Raw genomic sequence first — 21,023 nt, 5'->3', positions numbered from 1 at the left:
CTTTTATATAGTCAGACACATGAAATATGTCACTAGTTGAAACTTGCTGCCAAATTAAAACTGTCCCGGACTGAGACTCAAACCCTGGACCTATTCCTTTTGTGGACAAGTGCTGTATCAACTGAGCCACCCTAGCATGCCTCACAACCCGTCCTCACAGCTTTACTTTCACCAGTACCTCATCTCCTACCTTCCAAGCTTCACAGAAGTTCTCCTCTGAAACTTGTGGCACTAGCACCACTGCAAGAAAGGATACTGTAGAGACATGGCTTAGAAACATCCTGAGGGACTGTTTCCAGAATGCATTTTTTACACCGCAACAAAGTGTATAATGGTATCTAACTTCTTTGCAGGTTAAAAGTGTGTGCTGGATGGGAACTTGAACTAGAGACCTTAATCTTTTGTGGGCAACTGATCTACAAACTGAGCTACCCAAGCTACCTATCCTTACAGTTTTGGTGGAAGCTGACCTATCCTCGCAGTTTTGGTGGAATTATTCTAGTTCACATTTCTGTTTATTCAGGTGCCTACCATTCAGCACCAACAAAGATTTTTCTGAGCATTTATTTCCTGTCCAAAACATTCACAAAATATTCATGAAATATATGTTGTTCCATATGCTCAGTGCTGCCATTCTCACATCTCATTACCATGTAAGCAATACACACAGGGTGGCCAGAAACAGTCTGAAAAGCCTGTAATAGTTTTTGGATGATAAGTTGTGCTGTTAAGTAATTGTTAAGAAAAAAATCAGTATGTTATCCTTTTCAAGTTAATTAGCATTGAAGTTAGCCATTCAGGCCATTGTGCATGCAAATTCAAGCAGCCCGCCAGAGACTGTCTCACAAAATGTATTCTTTGTTTGGTTTCCTAAAACCAAACAAGAGAGCGATACAAAAATTGGACATTGGATTGTTGTAAACATTGAACCTGAGCCAAGGGCTGAGCAGTCTTGTGCAAAACAACTGACACAAATTGTATCTGGTGGGCCACTTGAATTTGTGCATGCAGTGGCCTGATTTGCTAACTTAAATGCTAATTAACTCAGAAACATGTGCAGTTATTTTTCCTTAACAATTATTTATCAGTACAACATACTGTGCAACACCCTTACAAGCTTTTCAGACTGTTTCTGACCACCCTGTATATGGAAACTACATATACCTTATGCAGTTATGAGATCTGAGGATGATTGCCTTTAGCACCTGAAACCAGTCATATTTCATGATTATTTTGTAATTGTGTTGGAAAATTTTCAACCAGTAGTCAATCAGAGTGTACTTTTCATCATAGTAATTCTGAATTTTGTAGGTATTCTTCCACTTATGCATTTCTGTCACACTACCCAGTGTAGATGTGGGACTGTTGACTTTCATTATGCATCTGTCCTTAGTTCATTCTGTATTTCATTCAAGAGCCGTTATTTGTAATTTTAACTTCCAGCTTGTTGTGAAAGAAGCTCACACTTAAAAATATGATTCAGTTGTGTAGCAAGCATACTATTTTATGAAGAAACTATGTTATGTTAAATGTCCCTTGGTTTATTTGTACCATCAGATTTGTGTGTACACTCAAGCTTTAAACTAAATATTAAAGTAAGACATGGCCTATGGCATTTAACTCCCTATGATGATGACAGAGGAATCATTTGAAGCTGGAGTATGCAAACAAATCAGGCGTAGCAAGAAAGCTGAGAAACATTTATCGAAGAATGTCACTGGGAAAACTACCTTCAGTTTGTTCACATTGTTATTGAGTGATCACAGGAGATCAGTCCCAGGTATGTTCTCAGATCGTGATCTCTGTGATAGTGCTGAGAATATTTGTTCTTCGAGGTAATGCATACAGATGTACAGAGTTCATCAAGTGTCATTATTCTTGGCAGCAGACAATTGTAAAACAGCTGTGGAAAAGCTACAGTTGGCAGAAAGAGGATGATACTTTCAAGAAGTCCTTATTACAGCTTTTCACCAAGTCATTGCCACATAACTTGTTCATTTACTGTGCTGGCTGGATTCTAGCATTTTGCTCTTACCCCAAGATCTCTGTATCAACTTTCTGCTGCAAGAGAACTTGAAGATTATTATTCAGAGCATTACTATCTTGTTGGGAGTATATTGTAAATTATGTACCATGCCATTAGAAATTTAGGGAAGGTATAATTTCAGCCATTTTTTGTATTTGTGGACGTGGCTATATTGAATACACTAAAAATATGTTAAACATCTTCAGTCAGTAATATTTGTGTTTTATGAGACAGTGTAACACAATGCATTTCAGGTCCTGTGGGCCCATATTCAAGTGTATCTAGGTAGCTACATTAATTTTCTTGCATAGTGTAGTGTAAAAAAATGCAAATATTACTGAATGAAGGCATTTTTTAATATACGGGTGATTCTAATTAGTTGCAGTTTCAAAACAATGTAAAAAAAGAACCACTGCTTGAAATGTGATCAAATTTGAACAGAATATTATCGAAGAACTGGGAAACGTTATGGAAATGAACAAAAATTTAACAAAAGTTATACCACTGTATGGTGCTGTAGGCATCAAAACGTAAAAAGGTTCAGCTATAAATAAGAAATGAATCCCAGTATGGTGGCTATGGTGTAAGTTGAATGTTAAAACAACCATACTGTACAATGTGCATAACCTTTCAAGTCTGGCATTCAACAGTTGTGGGACTGTTAGTATGGTAGGCACATCCAACAACAGCAAGGTCGTACCACATAGGATGGGAAAAAATTGGTTTGTAATTGTCTTGAGGGCAGAAACAGAATAAAGAGCAACAATGAGATCAGTTTTAATTGTTATGATACACATGCAAGATCTGCTCAATATGCCACCCACACTGTTTTCTGCATCAAGTTGAAGTTGAGAAACAGCATGTTGACGACAGATTGGAGTGTCTCAGGTGTCACATTCATAATCCATTACACAGTATGTGTATTCATTTCAGCTACATTTATAATTGGAGCACTGAACACAGCATCATTTGGATAGCTCCACAGCCAGAAGTCACACGGAGTAAGATCAGAGGATCTGGATGGCCAGGCTGTGGGGAAATGACAGCTGATAATCCTAGCATTTCCAAAATGTTTCTGCAGCACCTGATTCAGTGGCTGTGTAGTGTGCAGAGGAGTGCCATCTTGCATAAAAATGATCCTACCCAGACATCCACATTGTAGAAGGGTTGGAATGATGTTGGTGCACAAAAGACTCTCATAACATTTACCAGTTACCGTACAGGCAACAGGACCTGCGGGACCAGTCTCTTAAAAAAAATATGGGCCTATGATAAATGATGCCGTCAACCTGTGCCACAAAGTTACCTTTGCAGAATGAGGTGATACCATTTGATGTGTGAGTAGATTTTCTGTTGCCCATATTGTGCAGTTCTGTGTATTGAAATGTACTTGGAAATGGAAATGGGTTTCCTCTGTCCAAAATGTTTCATGCCCATTCATTATCCACTTCCATGTGGGCTAGGAATTCTGAAGCAAACATTTGTCTTACTGGCAGGTCAGCATGAACAACCACTGACCATAAGTTACATTGTATGGATAGCAATGCAGGATGTTTCATAGAGTTTTATGAACCATGCTCAGAGATGTATCCAAAATTCATGCTATTTCCCTTGCACTGCATGTTTGCACACTATAACTAGACCACCCCCATGCATTGTTGTGGCCACATCTTCTACTGAAGTCAGAGCATTTGTTTTCCTCTCTCTGCCACAGTGCACTTCAAAAGAAAACATGTCTTTTTGAATTTCAGTATCATTTTCTCCAGACCCTTGGTAGACATAGGACAAATGATTTTTTTTTTTTTTTTTCCTTCGTTATCCCTGAGTCCCCTGAAGTTCTGCGGAGCTACTGACACTCAGTCACCGTACTTGTAAGAAAGCATTACCGAGAGCATGTGATCCTGCATTGAGACAATTGTGCTGAGCATCTCAGATGTAAACGAAGGAACAGCTATGTACACCACATCTTTTATTTTTCATATTGTGCCACTTACAGCACTAGTTAATGTTAATTTTTCTTCTTCTCCGTAATGTTTCCCTACTCTTCTTTGATAATATTCTATTCTATTCCAATTTGACATAATTCATCATTCAGAGCCCTTTTTTTGACTGGAGCTTTAATTATAATCATCCTGTACTTTCAGTGTATTTTGGTAAGGTGTCACATTACACACTTCCATATAAATCATGGTATTGTTTGTGAGGTTTCAAGTAAAAGTATTCCATTTTCTTCCTTACAAATTACGTCTGGTGCTCTCTGTTGAAATTGTATTTTACGCTGCAATAGTATGCTCTCATTATTTCAACTCTGTGGTTTACAGGTTACATTACTGCAAGAGGAAAAAGCAAGTGTATTAAATGAAAACAAAAGGTTACATGAGAGGTTGCGAGAGTTTGAAATGTTGGAAGGACCCATGGCCGCTTCAGGTCACAAGTGCAAAGAATTGCGTAAACAGGTTGATGCCCTGAAGGAAGAAATATTTAAGTTGGAAACATGTAAGTATATGTTGTAACACATTTTTTCTCTAGAATCTGCATGATCCAGAAGAGCTTACTTTGTCATTTCTTTCAGTTGTTGGTTATAACAAATGCTTGAAATTCCACTGCATTATGGTTCATATATTGATTAAAAATGTAGGAAGATTAGGGTTCTGCATTGCATCTGCAGTGAAATCATTAGACACTCATTACGAAGTCAGGTAGGGATAGGATGGCGAAGGAAATCAGCCCTGTCATTTTCGAAGAAATCATCTTGGCATTCACCTTACACAATTTAGGGGAACCACCAATATTCTAAATCTGAATAGTCGGAAGAGGAACTCTGCCACTTCTGAACGTGGAGTCTGGTGTCTTAATCACTATGCCACCATGCCTGATCTATTGATTATAGTTCACTTGGATGAACCATATCACATGAGATAATTATATGAATGAAATTTAATTCCCGCTAAGAATTTGGCCGATCTATTCTGACACGGGAGGATGAGCCCTTTGACATGGAATCCAAACGGTAACAATATTAGGAATTATTCAGATTTGCTGTGGTTTGCCAGCCTCAAAGTTGATGCATTGTGAGGAAAAAAAAATTGTTGAACTAGCTGAGTTGTATCAAACGTTTGTAACTGTAGTAAAATACACATGCTGTGGTTGTACTTTTGTTATATGAACTTATTCTTCAGGTACATAAATTATTCATTCTAAGCAAAAAGAAAGAGGTATTCTGTGTTCACTGAAGCCACTCAAGGTAGTGAGCAGGATAGGGGGCCACTAGTTGGAGGGGAAAAATGAAGAATGTGGAGTAAGAGAAACAGTTAAGGAATTAGGAAAATGAAGATACAAGTGAGCAAGTAAAGTATAAAATGGGCATGTACATTGTAAGGCTGGTGGATGTCTTACAGATGGAATGGTTGGGAACAGGAGATGGGATGCAAACTGGGGAACAACAGGGACCAACAGGGACTGAAAAAAACAAGGAAACACCTAACAATCCTTGCAGTCTTGTTGAATAGCCACTAAGAGTTCCATTTTGACACTCAATTATCCACCTCCCCTCTTCCAATTCCCCAGCCTCATTAAAAAATAACAACTGGTGGTTTGCGCCTTCATATGAAGAATATTCTCCTTTCTAACATTTCCCCTCCTGTCTCCCAAAATTGTGTTCCACTGCTCATCAAACCTATTCATATCCAGATCTGCCTAGGCTTCTCCTGCCACATGGACCATATCCCTTTGGAAAACTTAAGTACAAGAGTCACTTTATATCCACATACCAAGTGAGCAAGTAAAGTATAAAATGAGCAGGGGCAGTGTGAGGCTGGTGAATGTCTATGGATAGAACGGGTGGGAACAGGCGAACCCTATCAAATACAGGTCCTAGCTTGACAGTAACCACAGCATACATTAGTTTTGTTGTGACGACACTGAAACACACTGCAAAGGATTTTACATAAACAAACTATCCATATGGGTGAATGGCCACATCCACTGTGGCTGAGGATCAACTGGACTGTGCTTGTATGGAGTATAGTACTCGACATAATGTGGTTGACCTCAATCCATTCCCCAGCATGCGTGTTCATGAATTGTACTCACTTGTATTGTCCTCTCCTTTTCTCCTTATCTCTTTCTATACCTGTTTATCCTTCTCCTTCCCACTATGTTCCACACCAGCATAATCATTCCTAGATTCAGATTGTCATGTTCCTCCTCCCTCTCCCCACATCACACACTTTCAGTTTTTCCTACCTACTGCCCTACCTAAGATAACTATTCACCCCAGTAAGGCTGCCATGCCAGGAGACAACAGAGAGAGAGTGTGTGTGTGTGTGTGTGTGTGTGTGTGTGTGTGTGTGTGTGTGTGTGTTCATTCTGTTGTTTCCCTAAATCTATTTTGGCACCTACTGGATTGGTGCTTTTGAAAAAGACAAGGTTGATTTCCTTCCCCATCCTTGTCCTACTGGAGCACTTTTTACATCCATGGTTATTTTCTCTTATCTTTGAAGATTTACAGATTTTGTATCATTGTTTTTGACTCATTCAATTTCATTTGCTTACTAGCATTTGAGGTCAAATTTTTCCCCCAAGTATTGTTTTTGAATGTTTGAGAATATTTTTAAGCTTTTAATCACACCAGTTTTACTTCTTCCACCATTTCTTCACATTATTTTCTCTCCCTTCTTGTCTCCATTAATATTCTGCCTTGCTATAGTATTATTGGATTGAAAATAACATGCTTCTGATGATTAGCTGAATATTCAACTTACTTTAGTATTTGTTAATTTTACAAACTGCTGGTGTATAAAAGTTTTAGTTTTTGATGTTTTCTGCTTAAGAGAAGAAACCTAGTACCTGTTGCCTTTATAAGGCCAATAGCAGCTCCATCATTACAGGGAATACAGTATTTTCTTTCACTTTCACATTTTCTATTCATATACCCCATAGCTACCATAGCTATGCTTAGTCAAGTTATTACTAGCAGTCTTTAATCACATTGACAAATTAATTTACTATTCCTGTAAAAATGACATGTCCTGAGTAGAATTTTACTGTTGCAAATAATGTAAGAAATGTATTTAACAGCATTTTAGTAGTGATTGAATAGAGCTCATTGTGTAATTGTTGTAAATAAATAAATAAGTCTCAAATACTAGTTTATTTAAATATTTATTTTCTTATCATTTTAGCACGAGATGATTTTAGAGCAAAAGTAGAATTGCAAGAAAAAGAGCATCTTGAGATGCAAGCAAAGATTGAAGACTTGCAGAAAATGGCTGATGAAGCACAACACCTGAAAGATGAAGTTGACATCTTGCGAGAAACAGCAGATATGGTTGGAAAATATGAAGCTACAATAGAGTCATATAAGAAACGATTGGAGGAAGTTGGTGATCTTAGGAGACAAATCAAAATCCTTGAAGAAAAGAATACTGACTACATGCAGCAGAATATGGAACTAGAGGAGGTTAGAAGACTTCTAGGTTAATCAGTTTATTTGAGTTGAGGGCTCTTTTCACCTATGGCTTCTTAAATATTCTGAGATTCGGTGTCAATTTTACCAGTATCTTTTTTAATTGTTGCAGCACTGCTTCTGTTCTTATTGCTGAGTCAGCTGTTTATTCAGTACCTGTTGTGTTTTATTTTATGTATTTATTTTCTTTTAATCTTTCAGGGTGCCTCAGTGGCTCAAGGAACTGTTTGTCATGTTTTTATTTTATTATACTTCAGTTAAATCTGGGATTTGCTGTTGCTTTTAACATATTTACCACCATTTTCTTGACTTTTTAATCTCTCTAAGGTTTTATTTATATCCTTCCTTGTTTTTTCATGTGTTCTTAGTACACTCATGTTACTAATATTGTTGTGTCATTTTATTACTGTTCCACTCTCTCTTGCTTCAATGACATCTTAGTGGAAAATAACTGTGGACATGTATTTGCAAGGTATTTGATTGTGTGTTTCATGTAAATATTTATTACAGGATGTATCATGATTAATGGCGTAATGCATACAGTTGAAAGTACGTGATACTAGAAGCAAAAAAAGTCTCAGTAAATCTAGGTCCACAACTGAAATGTTTGTGAGATAGTTGCGACTTTGTGGTTCCCAGCCACCACTGACTTGATTCTGTGTAATTGCAATCTGAGTTAGGAAAAGGTAACAACACTGTACAACATTAAGAAAAATTATTAGAGATACTTAGGTAGAAGTGCAGGTGTTCTGAATTAACATGACATCACCACAATAGGTTTCAAGTTTCAAATCCTTTCAGACACTCCTGGGTCATTTTGAAATTCTTGGCAACCATTGACAAGCCTCTGCTCCAGTTCTTGTGTGTGTGTGTGTGTGTGTGTGTGTGTGTGTGTGAAGTGGCATACACTGCACCTTTAAGGTGGCCCCAAACACAAAAATCCATGGGTTTCGGATGTGGTGATCTACATCTACATCTACATAGTTACTCTGCAATTCACACTTAAGTGCCTGGTAGAGGGTTCATCGAACCATTTTCGTACTACTACTCTACCATTCCACTCTCGAACGGCGCGTGGGAAAAAGGAACACCTAAATCTTTCTGTTTGAGCTCTGATTTCTCTTATTTTATTATGGTGATCATTTCTCCCTATGTAGGTGGATGGCAACAAAATATTTTCCCATTCAGAAGAGAAAGTTGGTGATTGAAATTTCTTCAATAGATCTCGCCGCAAAGAAAGCCGCCTGTCTTTCAGTGACTGCTACCCCAACTCGCGTATCATATCAGTGACACTCCCACCCCTATTGCATGATAACATGAAATGAGCTGCCCTTCTTTGCACTTTTTCGATGACCTCCGTCAATCCTACCTGGTAATCCCACACCGTGCACCAATATTCCAGCAGAGGACGGACAAGTGTAATGTAGACTGTCTCCTTAGTGGGTTTGTCACATCTTCTAAGTGTTCTGCCAACAAAGCGCAGTCTTTGTTTCGCCTTCTCCACAATATTATCCATGTGGTCTGTCCAATTTAAATTGCTCATAATTGTAATGCCTAGGTATTTAGTCGAATTGACAGCCCTTAGATTTGTGAAATTTATCATATACCCAAAATTTATCGGGTTTCTTTTAGTACCTATGTGGATGAACTCGCACTTTTCATTGTTTAGTGCCAATCGCCACTTTTTGCACCATACAGAAATTCTCTCTAGATCATTTTGTAATTGGAATTGATCGTCTGATGATTGTATTGTACTAGATGGTAAATTACAGAGTCATCTGCAATCAATCTAAGGGGGCTGCTCAGATTATCACCCAGATCATTTACATAAAATCAGGAGCAGCAGAGGGCCTATGACACTACTTTGCCGAACACCAAATATCACTTCTGTTCTACTCGATTATTTACCATCTATCACTACAAATCTCTCTGAGAAGAAATCACAAATCAAGTCACACAACTGGGATGATACTCCATATGCATGCAATTTGATTACAGTACACATCTTCTCACCCAATCTATGTTTGGCCAGATTGGCGTGTTAGATGTCCTCTCACCATAGCAGCAAAATGTGCCAGCGCTCCATCACGCATGTAAAGATCCTCTGGCATTGCTCTAGAGGAACATCCTCAAGCAAGATGACACTACAGAAACCAAAGGTAATTCCATCCATTGAGTTTGTTTGGTAACATGTACAGCCCAATAAGACAATCACCTAGTACTCCTGGCCACACATTCATTGAGAAAAGTCACTGATGTGGAGACTTATGCACAGCAAGTGGGTTGGAGCCTAGATGACTCCAGATGTGAGAATCATGATAATTAAACACACCATTGGGAATGAATCCTGCTTCATCTGTAAATAAAATGTTATTGTCAAAAATGGAGTTGCCTACAGCTTTTGTTGCATACACTAACAGAATGGTCATCTTGGACCAAAGTCCTCATCACTAATGCACTGAACGGTATAGGTAAATTGCACTGTGATGCATTCTCCAAACACTGCTGTGACTCATTCCAAGAATTTTTGTGGCAAGTCTCCTTGTCAAGATTCTTGGAGAATGTTCAACTGTTTCCAGCACCACATCTTCAAGCACAGGTGTAATCCATGCACTCCAGAGAGAAAATCAGGTATTGACTGTGTATTACACGTTACTCCAGTATTCTTTTTCAGATATGCACTACTAAACTGAGGTGTGCATGTGCAAAGTTCCCAGCTTCTCAGAGGGATTGATGTACCTTTGTAAATGTAGAACTCTTGGGATTCCTTTGGGCAGTGTGTGCTTCTTGGTACAAACATGCACCTTCCCGTGCATTGCTGTTAGCTCTGCCATACATGAAATGCATGTCCACATACTCCTTGTCACTCCACAGACAACTGACGCGAGTGGCACTCTGACTGTGTACTGTACTGTTGTATCCATTCTGTTTACTCCATGTCTCAAATGTAAACAAAGAACCATGGACTGACATGCAGCGTTTTCACATAATCACATCAGTGGTGGCTGGTAACCACAAAGTCGCAATTATCTCACAAACAGTTCATTTGCAACCTACGTTTACTGAGACTGTTTTACATCTAGTAATCTACATCTACATTTATACTCCGCAAGCCACCCAACGGTGTGTGGCGGAGGGCACTTTACGTGCCACTGTCATTACCTCCCTTTCCTGTTCCAGTCGCGTATGGTTCGCGGGAAGAACGAATGTCTGAAAGCCTCCGTGCGTGCTCTAATCTCTCTAATTTTACATTCGTGATCTCCTCGGGAGGTATAAGTAGGGGGAAGCAATATATTCGATACCTCATCCAGAAACGCACCCTCTCGAAACCTGGCGAGCAATCTACACCGCGATGCAGAGCGCCTCTCTTGCAGAGTCTGCCACTTGAGTTTATTAAACATCTCCGTAACGCTATCACGGTTACCAAATAACCCTGTGACGAAACGTGCCGCTCTTCTTTGGATCTTCTCTATCTCCTCCGTCAACCCGATCTGGTACGGATCCCACACTGATGAGCAATACTCAAGTATAGGTCGAACGAGTGTTTTGTAAGCCACCTCCTTTGTTGATGGACTACATTTTCTAAGCACTCTCCCAATGAATCTCAACCTGGTACCCGCCTTACCAACAATTAATTTTATATGATCATTCCACTTCAAATCGTTCCGCACGCATACTCCCAGATATTTTACAGAAGTAACTGTTACCATTGTTTGTTCCGCTATCATATAATCATACAATAAAGGATCCTTCTTTCTATGTATTCGCAATACATTACATTTGTCTATGTTAAGGGACAGTTGCCACTCCCTGCACCAAGTGCCTATCCGCTGCAGATCTTCCTGCATTTCGCTACAATTTTCTAATGCTGCAACTTCTCTGTATACTACAGCATCATCCGCGAAAAGCCGCATGGAACTTCTGACACTATCTACTAGGTCATTTATATATATTGTGAAAAGCAATGGTCCCATAACACTCCCCTGTTGCACGCCAGAGGTTACTTTAACGTCTGTAGATGTCTCTCCATTGATAACAACATGCTGTGTTCTGTTTGCTAAAAACTCTTCAATCCAGCCACACAGCTGGTCTGATATTCCGTAGGCTCTTACTTTGTTTATCAGGCGACAGTGAGGAACTGTATCGAACGCCTTCCGGAAGTCAAGAAAAATAGCATCTACCTGGGAGCCTGTATCTAATATTTTCTGGGTCTCATGAACAAATAAAGCGAGTTGGGTCTCACACGATCGCTGTTTCCGGAATCCATGTTGATTCCTACATAGTAGATTCTGGGTTTCCAAAAACGACATGATACTCGAGCAAAAAACATGTTCTAAAATTCTACAACAGATCGACGTCAGAGATATAGGTCTATAGGGTGCGCATCTGCTCGACGACCCTTCTTGAAGACTGGGACTACCTGTGCTCTTTTCCAATCATTTGTAACCCTCCGTTCCTCTAGAGACTTGCGGTACACGGCTGTTAGAAGGGGGGCAAGTTCTTTCGCGTACTCTGTGTAGAATCGAATTGGTATCCCGTCAGGTCCAGTGGACTTTCCTCTATTGAGTGATTCCAGTTGCTTTTCTATTCCTTAGACACTTATTTCGATGTCAGCCATTTTTTCGTTTGTGCGAGGATTTAGAGAAGGAACTGCAGTGCGGTCTTCCTCTGTGAATCAGCTTTGGAAAAAGGTGTTTAGTATTTCAGCTTTACGCATGTCATCCTCTGTTTCAATGCCATCATCATCCCGGAGTGTCTGGATATGCTGTTTCGAGCCACTTACTGATTTAACGTAAGACCAGAACTTCCTAGGATTTTCTGTCAAGTCGGTACATAGAATTTTACTTTCGAATTCACTGAACGCTTCACGCATAGCCCTCCTTACGCTAACTTTGACATCGTTTAGCTTCTGTTTGTCTGAGAGGTTTTGGCTGTGTTTAAATTTGGAGTGAAGCTCTCTTTGCTTTCGCAGTAGTTTCCTAACTTTGTTGTTGTACCACGGTGGGTTTTTCCCATCCCTCACAGTTTTACTCGGCACGTACCTGTCTAAAACGCATTTCATGATTGCCTTGAACTTTTTCCATAAACACTCAACATTGTCAGTGTCGGAACAGAAATTTTCGTTTTGATCTGTTAGGTAGTCTGAAATCTGCCTTCTATTACTCTTGCTAAACAGATAAACCTTCCTCCCTTTTTTTATATTCCTATTAACTTCCATATTCAGGGATGCTGCAACGGCCTTATGATCACTGATTCCCTGTTCTGCACTTAAAGAGTCAAAAAGTTCGGGTCTGTATGTTATCAGTAGGTCCAAGATGTTATCTCCACGAATCGGTTCTCTGTTTAATTGCTCGAGGTAATTTTCGGATAGTGCACTCGGTATAATGTCACTCGATGCTCTGTCCCTACCACCCGTCCTAAACATCTGAGTGTACCAGTCTATATCTGGTAAATTGAAATCTCCACCTAAGACTATAACATGCTGAGAAAATTTATGTGAAATGTATTCCAAATTTTCTCTCAGTTGTTCTGCCACTAATGCTGCTGAGTCGGGAGGTCGGTAAAAGGAGCCAATTATTAACCTAGTTCGGTTGTTGAGTGTAACCTCCACCCATAATAATTCACAGGAACTATCCACTTCTACACTATAGGATAAACTACTACTAACAGCGACAAACACGCCACCACTGGTTGCGTGCAATCTATCCTTTCTAAACACCGTCTGTACCTTTGTAAAAATTTCGGCAGAATTTATCTCTGGCTTAAGCCAGCTTTCTGTACCTATAACGATTTCAGCTTCGGTGCTTTCTATCAGCGCTCGAAGTTCTGGTACTTTACCAACGCAGCTTCGACAGTTGACAATTACAATACCGATTGCTGCTTGGTCCCCGCATGTCCCGACTTTTCCCTGCACCCGTTGAGGCTGTTGCCCTTTCTGTACTTGCCCAAGGCCATCTAACCTAAAAAACTGCCCAGCCCACGCCACACAACCCCTGCTACCCGTGTAGCCGCTTGTTGCGTGTAGTGGACTCCTGACCTATCCAGCGGAACCCGAAACCCCACCACCCTATGGCGCAAGTCGAGGAATCTGCAGCCCACGTGGTCGCAGAACCATCTCAGCCTCTGATTCAGACCCTCCACTCGGCTCTGTACCAAAGGTCCGCAGTCAGTCCTGTCGACGATGCTGCAGATGGTGAGCTCTGCTTTCATCCCGCTAGCGAGACTGGCAGTCTTCACCAAATCAGATAGACGCCGGAAGCCAGAGAGGATTTCCTCCGATCCATAGCGACACACATCATTGGTGCCGACATGAGCGACCACCTGCAGATGGGTGCACCCTGTACCATTCATGGCATCCGGAAGGACCCTTTCCACATCTGGAATGACTCCCCCCGGTATGCACACGGAGTGCCAACTACCAGTAAGCCCACCCTCTGCGACCGCCCGGATCTTGCAGACTGAGGGGCAACCTCTGGAACAGGACAAGCAGCCATGTCAGGCCAAAGATCAGTATCAGCCTGAGACAGAGCCTGAAACCGGTTCGTCAGACAAACTGGAGAGGCCTTCCGTTCGCCCCTCCGAATGTCTTTCGCCCCCTGCCACACCTTGAGACGACCTCCCACTCTATCACAGGTGAGGGATCAGCCTCAATGCGGGCAGTATCCCGGGCAACCACAGTCGTAGTTCGATCAGGGGATGCGTGGGACGAGCTGGCCGTCCCTGACAAACCCCCATCCGGACCCCCACAGTGATGCCCATTGTGTACTTTCAGCTGTATGTTCTTATGCTATTAATTTTGATACATCCTGCATATCATGAGGTAATGACAATGGCACGTAAAGTGCCCTCCGCCACACACCGTAAGGGTGGCTTGCGGAGTATAGTTGGAGATGAAGATATGTGAGGATTTGAAGTAGTTGGTATTAATTGCAGCTTTAGAAGGTGCTGGTAAGAATTTTTTTTTAAACTGCTGCCAAGTATAGATCAGACCTTAATTTTCTCGATATGTGAGCCACCTGTTTGTCAAAACTGGACTCATTTCATATGAGAACACTGTACAGATGTCGCCCTACCTGTCCCTTGACTGTTGCTGCCTTCTGTTGTCAATTTATAGTATTATTTCGAAAGAAACATTAGCAAACATAATAGCTGCTGTCATGGATGGCTGAGCTATTTTGATTGCATTGACATAATTTTGTGCTTACAGTGATCAGCTTTGGCAGTTTGCTGTAATTCTGCTACAAATATGTCATGTTGTTTGAGTGAGCAAGAAAATTAGGAAGCTCAAGAGGAAGGAATTGCTCAATAACTCACTTCACACTTTTTTCTTGGGAGGATAATTATACTTTCTGTCATCATTAATTTAAAATTTGTTATCTATCAAAGAACTAGAGCAAATAGAAAAAATAAATCTAGAAGCTTGGTCCTTTGTGGTATCTATTACACTTGAAGATACATCAATTACATATGTGCCAGTAACACACTAAATAATGGCCTAAATGACCAGTTTCATCAGTTCCTTACTGGTTCCTCAGTAAGTGCTCTGTTATGTTAATCTTGAGGTAATACATATAACCAGTTTTCCAACATATAAGGAAAAGTGTCATTTTGTTTCATGAGATACTGACTTAGAGATTGCACACTATGATGAAGGATTAAGGTTTTTACAATACAAGCAAAGAACATGCAGGAACGATAAAATGCTTCTGAATGAGAAACCAGAAGGTCTTTGTTTCCTGACAGAAAACATTTAAAACTGAGTATCTTCTTAATGTTAAAATACTGTTAGTCTGTTACTTCCCTTTGACTGAATGACATTCGCCATGGAAGTAAAGTGAAAATATATTTTCCAAAAAGTAGAATAAAAAGTGAAGTGCAACATAATTTGCTGATAAAATTCCTTTTTATTTGTAGGAGTTGAGGAAGAGTGGAACACTGAAGCAGCAGTTAGAAATGTATAAGAAACAAGTAGCAGAATTAGATGAAAAATTAATTGAGGAAACAAAAAGAGCCGATAGAGTTGAATTTGAAAGTAAAAAACTTCAAGAACGACTGCATGCCCTCCAGAGGGAAAATCAGGTATTGACTGTGTATTACATGTTACTGCACTTCAGTATTTTTTCTTTCAGATATGCACTACTTAACTGAGTGTTGTCTTTTATGCTGGTAGAGGCTAATCATTGAGCGTGATTCCCTGAAAGAGACAAATGAGGAACTGAAGTGTTCACAACTGCAGCAGCGTGGAAACTGTACACCAGATACTCTTCTAGTTGAAACTGTGCCTGAAAACATGATAGCTCCTGAAATTAAGTAAGTATTAGTGTACTTTCCTTCCATTTTAAATTGACAGAGAAAAATGATAGAAAATTCATGGTGTAGTTTTTAATAAATGCATGGGGAAAATCCATGCTTGAATCAAGTCTATTTGGAATAATAATGTGTAAAATAAGGAAAGGTAACCACTCACCTATGGCAGACTGATGTATGGAACATGGAAACATGTAACAGGAAACTGTATTCAAGTAGCTTTAGAGCTCTTGCTCTTTTTCTAGTAAAGATACACACATTCACTCACACACAACCACACAGACATCCGTACACACACTTTCATAACTCGGTTTTAGCTTTGGAATTCTTTGGGGGTTGAAATGAGGATGCAGCCACTATACGGGGTGAAGAAAAAATGCTGCTTCTGGTGGTCAGCATGCAATTTGTCATTCCAGTTCAAGGAAAAAGTTAAACTATCAAAACAGTTTTTAACTATGAAAGTCATTTAGTAGTCATTCCAATAGGTTTAATAGAAATGCAATGTGAAAACAAGGCTCTGGCAATGCTGTAACTATGTGCAGTGTGGCCAAAAACAGGTAGCATGAACTCTGCACTGTGCTGAAGCTATCTCATTAGCTCAGTGAGATGAGGCAATGCCATGGGGAATGGATATGCAGACTCACCAGTGTTTGAGTCAGATTCGTGCCAAACATTTTTTCAGTTAAAGCATCAAATTGTATCCAATTTACACCTCCACAATGAAATATCGTATGTATTTCTTTCTCTTACTGTTACCTTTATTTAAACATTAAGAGTAACATGAACTTCTTACAAATGACCACTTTGTTTTGTCCAAAATGCAAATAAAGCCAACAGAAAATAACATTAGATTCAGTACGATTGTCTGTAGCCAGTGAGTTACGAAAAACGCTATAGGTAGGCTACACTAGATTGCACATTATTCTAAGTACAATAATTCCATTCTGTATGTATGACGTCCAGGATTATCTTCCCAGAGACGATACATACGCGTACAAGTAATATTAACTTCAGAGAAGATGTTCGGAGTGACCACCTTGCATTTACAAACACTTCATCACTTGCAGGATCGTACTTTGCTGGACCCTAGGCAACACACCTGCATCCACCATTGCCGAAATGGCATTCACATGAGCTATTAGGTTGTGTACATTCATGGGTGGAGTACTATAAACTTGTTCCTTTAAGTGTCCTCACAAATAAAAAAGTTGTGACTTAAGGTCCAGGAGACGTGGAGGCCAGAACATTGGGCCTCCACAACCAATCCAGTTCCCTGGAAACACTTCATTTAAATAGTTATACACATTCATTTCAAAGTGTGACAGTGCACCAGCATCCTGAAACCATAGCTCTTGCCGAACACCAAGTGGAATGTTTTCTAATGCATCAAGCAAAGTATTGTAAAGAAATGTATGTTACAGAGGTGCATTCAACTTTTCCGGCAGTAGATAAGGGTCCAAAAGCACTCCTCCCACAATTCCAGCCCACAGGTTTATGCCAAAGCATGTCTGAAAGCCACGTTCACGGGTAACATGGGTTGTGTTCTGACCAATAATGGCTGTTGTGGAGGATAGGTTTGTCAGTCCATATCAAATTCCTTATAAAATGTTCGTTATCTTCCACTTGGTACGGAAGCCATTCACAGAACTGTACTGATTGAATTCGGTCTTCTGGCCCCAGGTGTTGAGTCAATGTGTAACGATATGGATGCAATTCTTCATCATGCAACACTTCAGCAATCAGTCTTTGATATATCTGGAACTGCCTTGCAATATTATGGGTACTTTGCCGAGGTGATTGGTGAATGGTTTCAGGAATCATGTCCTCTGTTTGTGGAGTATGTGTAGTCCTTGGATGATCTCTGTCCGTTACTTGGGGACGAAGATTACCGGCTTCCTGAAGGTGTTGAGCCAGCAAAGGAAAACATTCTTATTGGGAAGGTACCTGTGAGGGTACCATGCAGCATATGCAGGAGTAGGAGAAGTAGCAGCAGCTTGTTTACCAGATGCACCTGGCACCAAAAGCATGTTGACATATTCATCATTTGTTTACTCCATCAGGCAGTTGCCTTACATGAACTTGACAAGACCAGTTATGTTTGTGTACTATGTGGTTAGTAGACACAAGCATGAAGTTTAATGGATTGGACTGCCATGTGATATGCTATTGTCACATGAGAAAACAATATTGTGCGTATAAATGATGAGAACTAGGTGCCAGATATCTAGAAAATAAGAAAGGAACCTGACAAGGATTCGAACCATAACTTAGTCGTGGATGTGGGTTTGATGTCCCAGTAGTCTATTCAGTGAGCTACAGTGGCTGGTATGGTAGTGTAGGGTGATACACATTCCTCTATATGCTGCACATTGTGACTGTGTTGCTAGCTCATCATTTCCATACAGGTGTTTTCAAAATGACACAGTCTGATTTTGCTAGATAAACTTTTCTCTTGAATCTGGATGAGGAATGACATGCCGATCTCAAAGTGCGGCAGTTTTTTCTTCACCCTTTATTGTATGTGAAAGAACACTTTAATACAAGCTATCAATTACCAGTGAAGCATTTTGGGTGTTGGATATGTCATGAAGCTGATAATGTTGTTAATGGGGAATTCCCATGACACAGATTGAGCATTGGCTGCAGAATTTGAGGCATTTGCTGCACGATCGGCTATAGCTACAGCTACTTCATCAACAACTGCTATGGAAATGGGCCACCTCCCTCTCCCTGCTGCACCACCTAATGCACATGTTTCTTCAGCTGTCTTGACCATATTCTTTAGCCCATTTATTGACAGGGAGCCTCTTTGCAGCTGTTTCTGTCAGTAATATTCCTGCAATGCAGCACTGCTGTTGCCGGCTTTCTGATAAAACAACTTTACCAGCAGTCTGTGGTCTTTCTTTGCAATAGCAATTGCATTTTGTATGGTAAACTTCAGCCTTCTTAATCATTTACACTTTCACTGGAAATGAACGTGCATCGCTAAGTGACAAATAGCATACTGATGTCAAAACAAGAAACATTTCACATTTTGACTGCTTACAGTGCCAGACTGCTTACAGTACCATATTTTCACCTGGTGTCAGAAAGTGGAACTGTTAATTTTTTCAGCATACTCCACGAGTGCACTAATTAATGGACATGAACATGATCTGTGTCAGTGTCCTGCAATGTATACAGCCTGCACTGCAGCACTCAAAACACCATCAGTTTATTTATAACCATCCAGTATGCAGGGTGTTACGAAAAGGTACGGCCAAACTTCCTGGAACCATTCCTGACACACAAATGAAGAAAAGATGTTATGTGGACATGTGTCCGGAAACGCTTAATTTCCATGTTAGAGCTCATTTTAGTTTCGTCCACCTACGCTCAAGGAGCACGTTGTCATGATTTCATACAGGATACTCTACCTTTGCTGCTAGATCATGTGCCTTTACAAGTACGACACAACATGTGGTTCATGCACGATGGAGCTCCTGCACATTTCAGTCGAAGTGTTCGTACGCTTCTCAACAACAGATTTGGTGACCGATGGATTGGTAGAGGCGGACCAATTCCATGGCCTCCACGCTCTCCTGACCTCAACCCTCTTGACTTTCATTTATGGGGGCATTTGAAAGCTCTTGTCTACGCAACCCTGGTACCAAATGTAGAGACTCTTTGTGCTCGTATTGTGGACGGCTGTGATACAATACACCATTCTCCAGGGCTGCATCAGCGTATCAGGGGTTCCATGCGACGGAGGGTGGATGCATGTATCTTCGCTAACGGAGGACATTTTGAACATTTCCTATAACAAAGTATTTGAAGTCACGCTGGTACGTTCTGTTGCAGTGTGTTTCCATTACATGATTAATGTGATTTGAAGAGAAGTAATAAAATGAGCTCTAACATGGAAAGTAAGCGTTTCCAGACACATGTTCACATAACATATTTTCTTTCTTTGTGTGTGAGGAATGTTTCCTGAAAGTTTGGCCGTACCTTTTTGTAACAATTAAAAGAGAGATGGGAAAGATTAAGATAACGTTTACAAAACATGAGAAGTACATGATATTTCTGAGGAAATCTGCAAGTTTATTGAAACATGAAGTGGTTATGGTGGTGATAGTGGGTGTGAAAGAATTGGCCATTTGAAGATTTCTGTTTATTTAAAATTTGTTTGTGCCCCTTTTATTTACTGTTAAGAGTGACGTGAATGTTTAACTCGAAAGTGTTTACGGTCTGTGCAAGAGGTATGTGTATGGAGTACAGGACTCTTTCCATGGAGGATGTGTATATTGAATTTGACGGTTTCTGTTTATGATGTCATGTATAATCTGCTATCGATCCAATTGTTGTCCTCAACTGCTATGAATATAATAGTCATTAACTGGAGCTGTGTGTCTTTAGTTTTAATTTTTAATATTTTATTTTTGATATACTGATTGCACATAATTGTAGAGGAAAGGAAACACTCACCTATAGTGGATATGTTCATGGAGCACAGTAACACATAACAAAATAGCATTCACACTAGCTTTTGAGCACTAGCTCTTATTCTAGCAATAGTACACTCATTCACACGCGCACAGACACCCACAGGCACGCTCCTGTGGCTATGAAAAGAGTCTTGCCAGGAGTGTGTACTAATGCTAGAAAAAGAAATAGTGCTTGAAAGCTAGTATGAATGCTGTTTTCTTTTCTGTATTACTGTGCTCTCCTCATTGGTCCACTATAGGTGAGTGGTTGCTTTTCCCTTTTTTTGCGCATAGCTCCATCCAGGAATTTCCATTAATGCTATACACATTATTTTAGCTTCTCTGTAACTGATTTTCAAGCCTACCTTCAAACTTTCTTTGTTCTTCCCTGTGTTGTTGAAGTTTATCTACACAGGAAACAAAAAGTACAATATCCTCAGCAAAATAAAGATTGTTCTAGCATATTAACATATATTCCTTATTCTTTTTTCCAGTTTAGTGATTTGAAAATATTCTCTGCTACTAAGAAAAGAATAGTTGTTGCTATATGGAATCTCCTTGCCTTACTCTGCTTTCAGTTCTTGTTTTTCCTTGTCCATGTGGAGTATAATGGAAGCTCTAGCACTGATGTATATATTTTTCAGTATACTAACATAGGTTGAAAAAGTCTCTAGTATTTCTAGGACTCTTAGTAGAGATTTTACTGAAAGTGAACTAATATTTTTCTCAAAATATAGGAATCCCATACAGCATGGTAACT

General features: G+C 40.0%; 1 protein-coding gene across 1 annotated transcript in view; it reads left to right on the top strand.

The window, feature by feature from the left end:
* Positions 1-21,023, top strand: part of LOC126470070 (protein Hook homolog 3-like) — a 204,900-nt gene that overhangs the window by 129,282 nt on the left and 54,595 nt on the right. Inside the window, exons 7-10 of the mRNA XM_050097578.1 lie at positions 4,348-4,522; positions 7,210-7,487; positions 15,408-15,572; positions 15,664-15,803. Of these exons, the coding sequence (XP_049953535.1) occupies positions 4,348-4,522; positions 7,210-7,487; positions 15,408-15,572; positions 15,664-15,803 (758 nt within the window). The remainder of the gene's footprint in view (positions 1-4,347; positions 4,523-7,209; positions 7,488-15,407; positions 15,573-15,663; positions 15,804-21,023) is intronic.

This window comes from Schistocerca serialis, chromosome 3 (genome assembly GCF_023864345.2).
Source record: "Schistocerca serialis cubense isolate TAMUIC-IGC-003099 chromosome 3, iqSchSeri2.2, whole genome shotgun sequence".
Lineage (NCBI taxonomy): Eukaryota > Metazoa > Arthropoda > Insecta > Orthoptera > Acrididae > Schistocerca > Schistocerca serialis.
The sequence above is the reverse complement of the archived record's forward strand: the minus strand, read 5'-3'. Positions and strand labels throughout refer to the sequence as shown.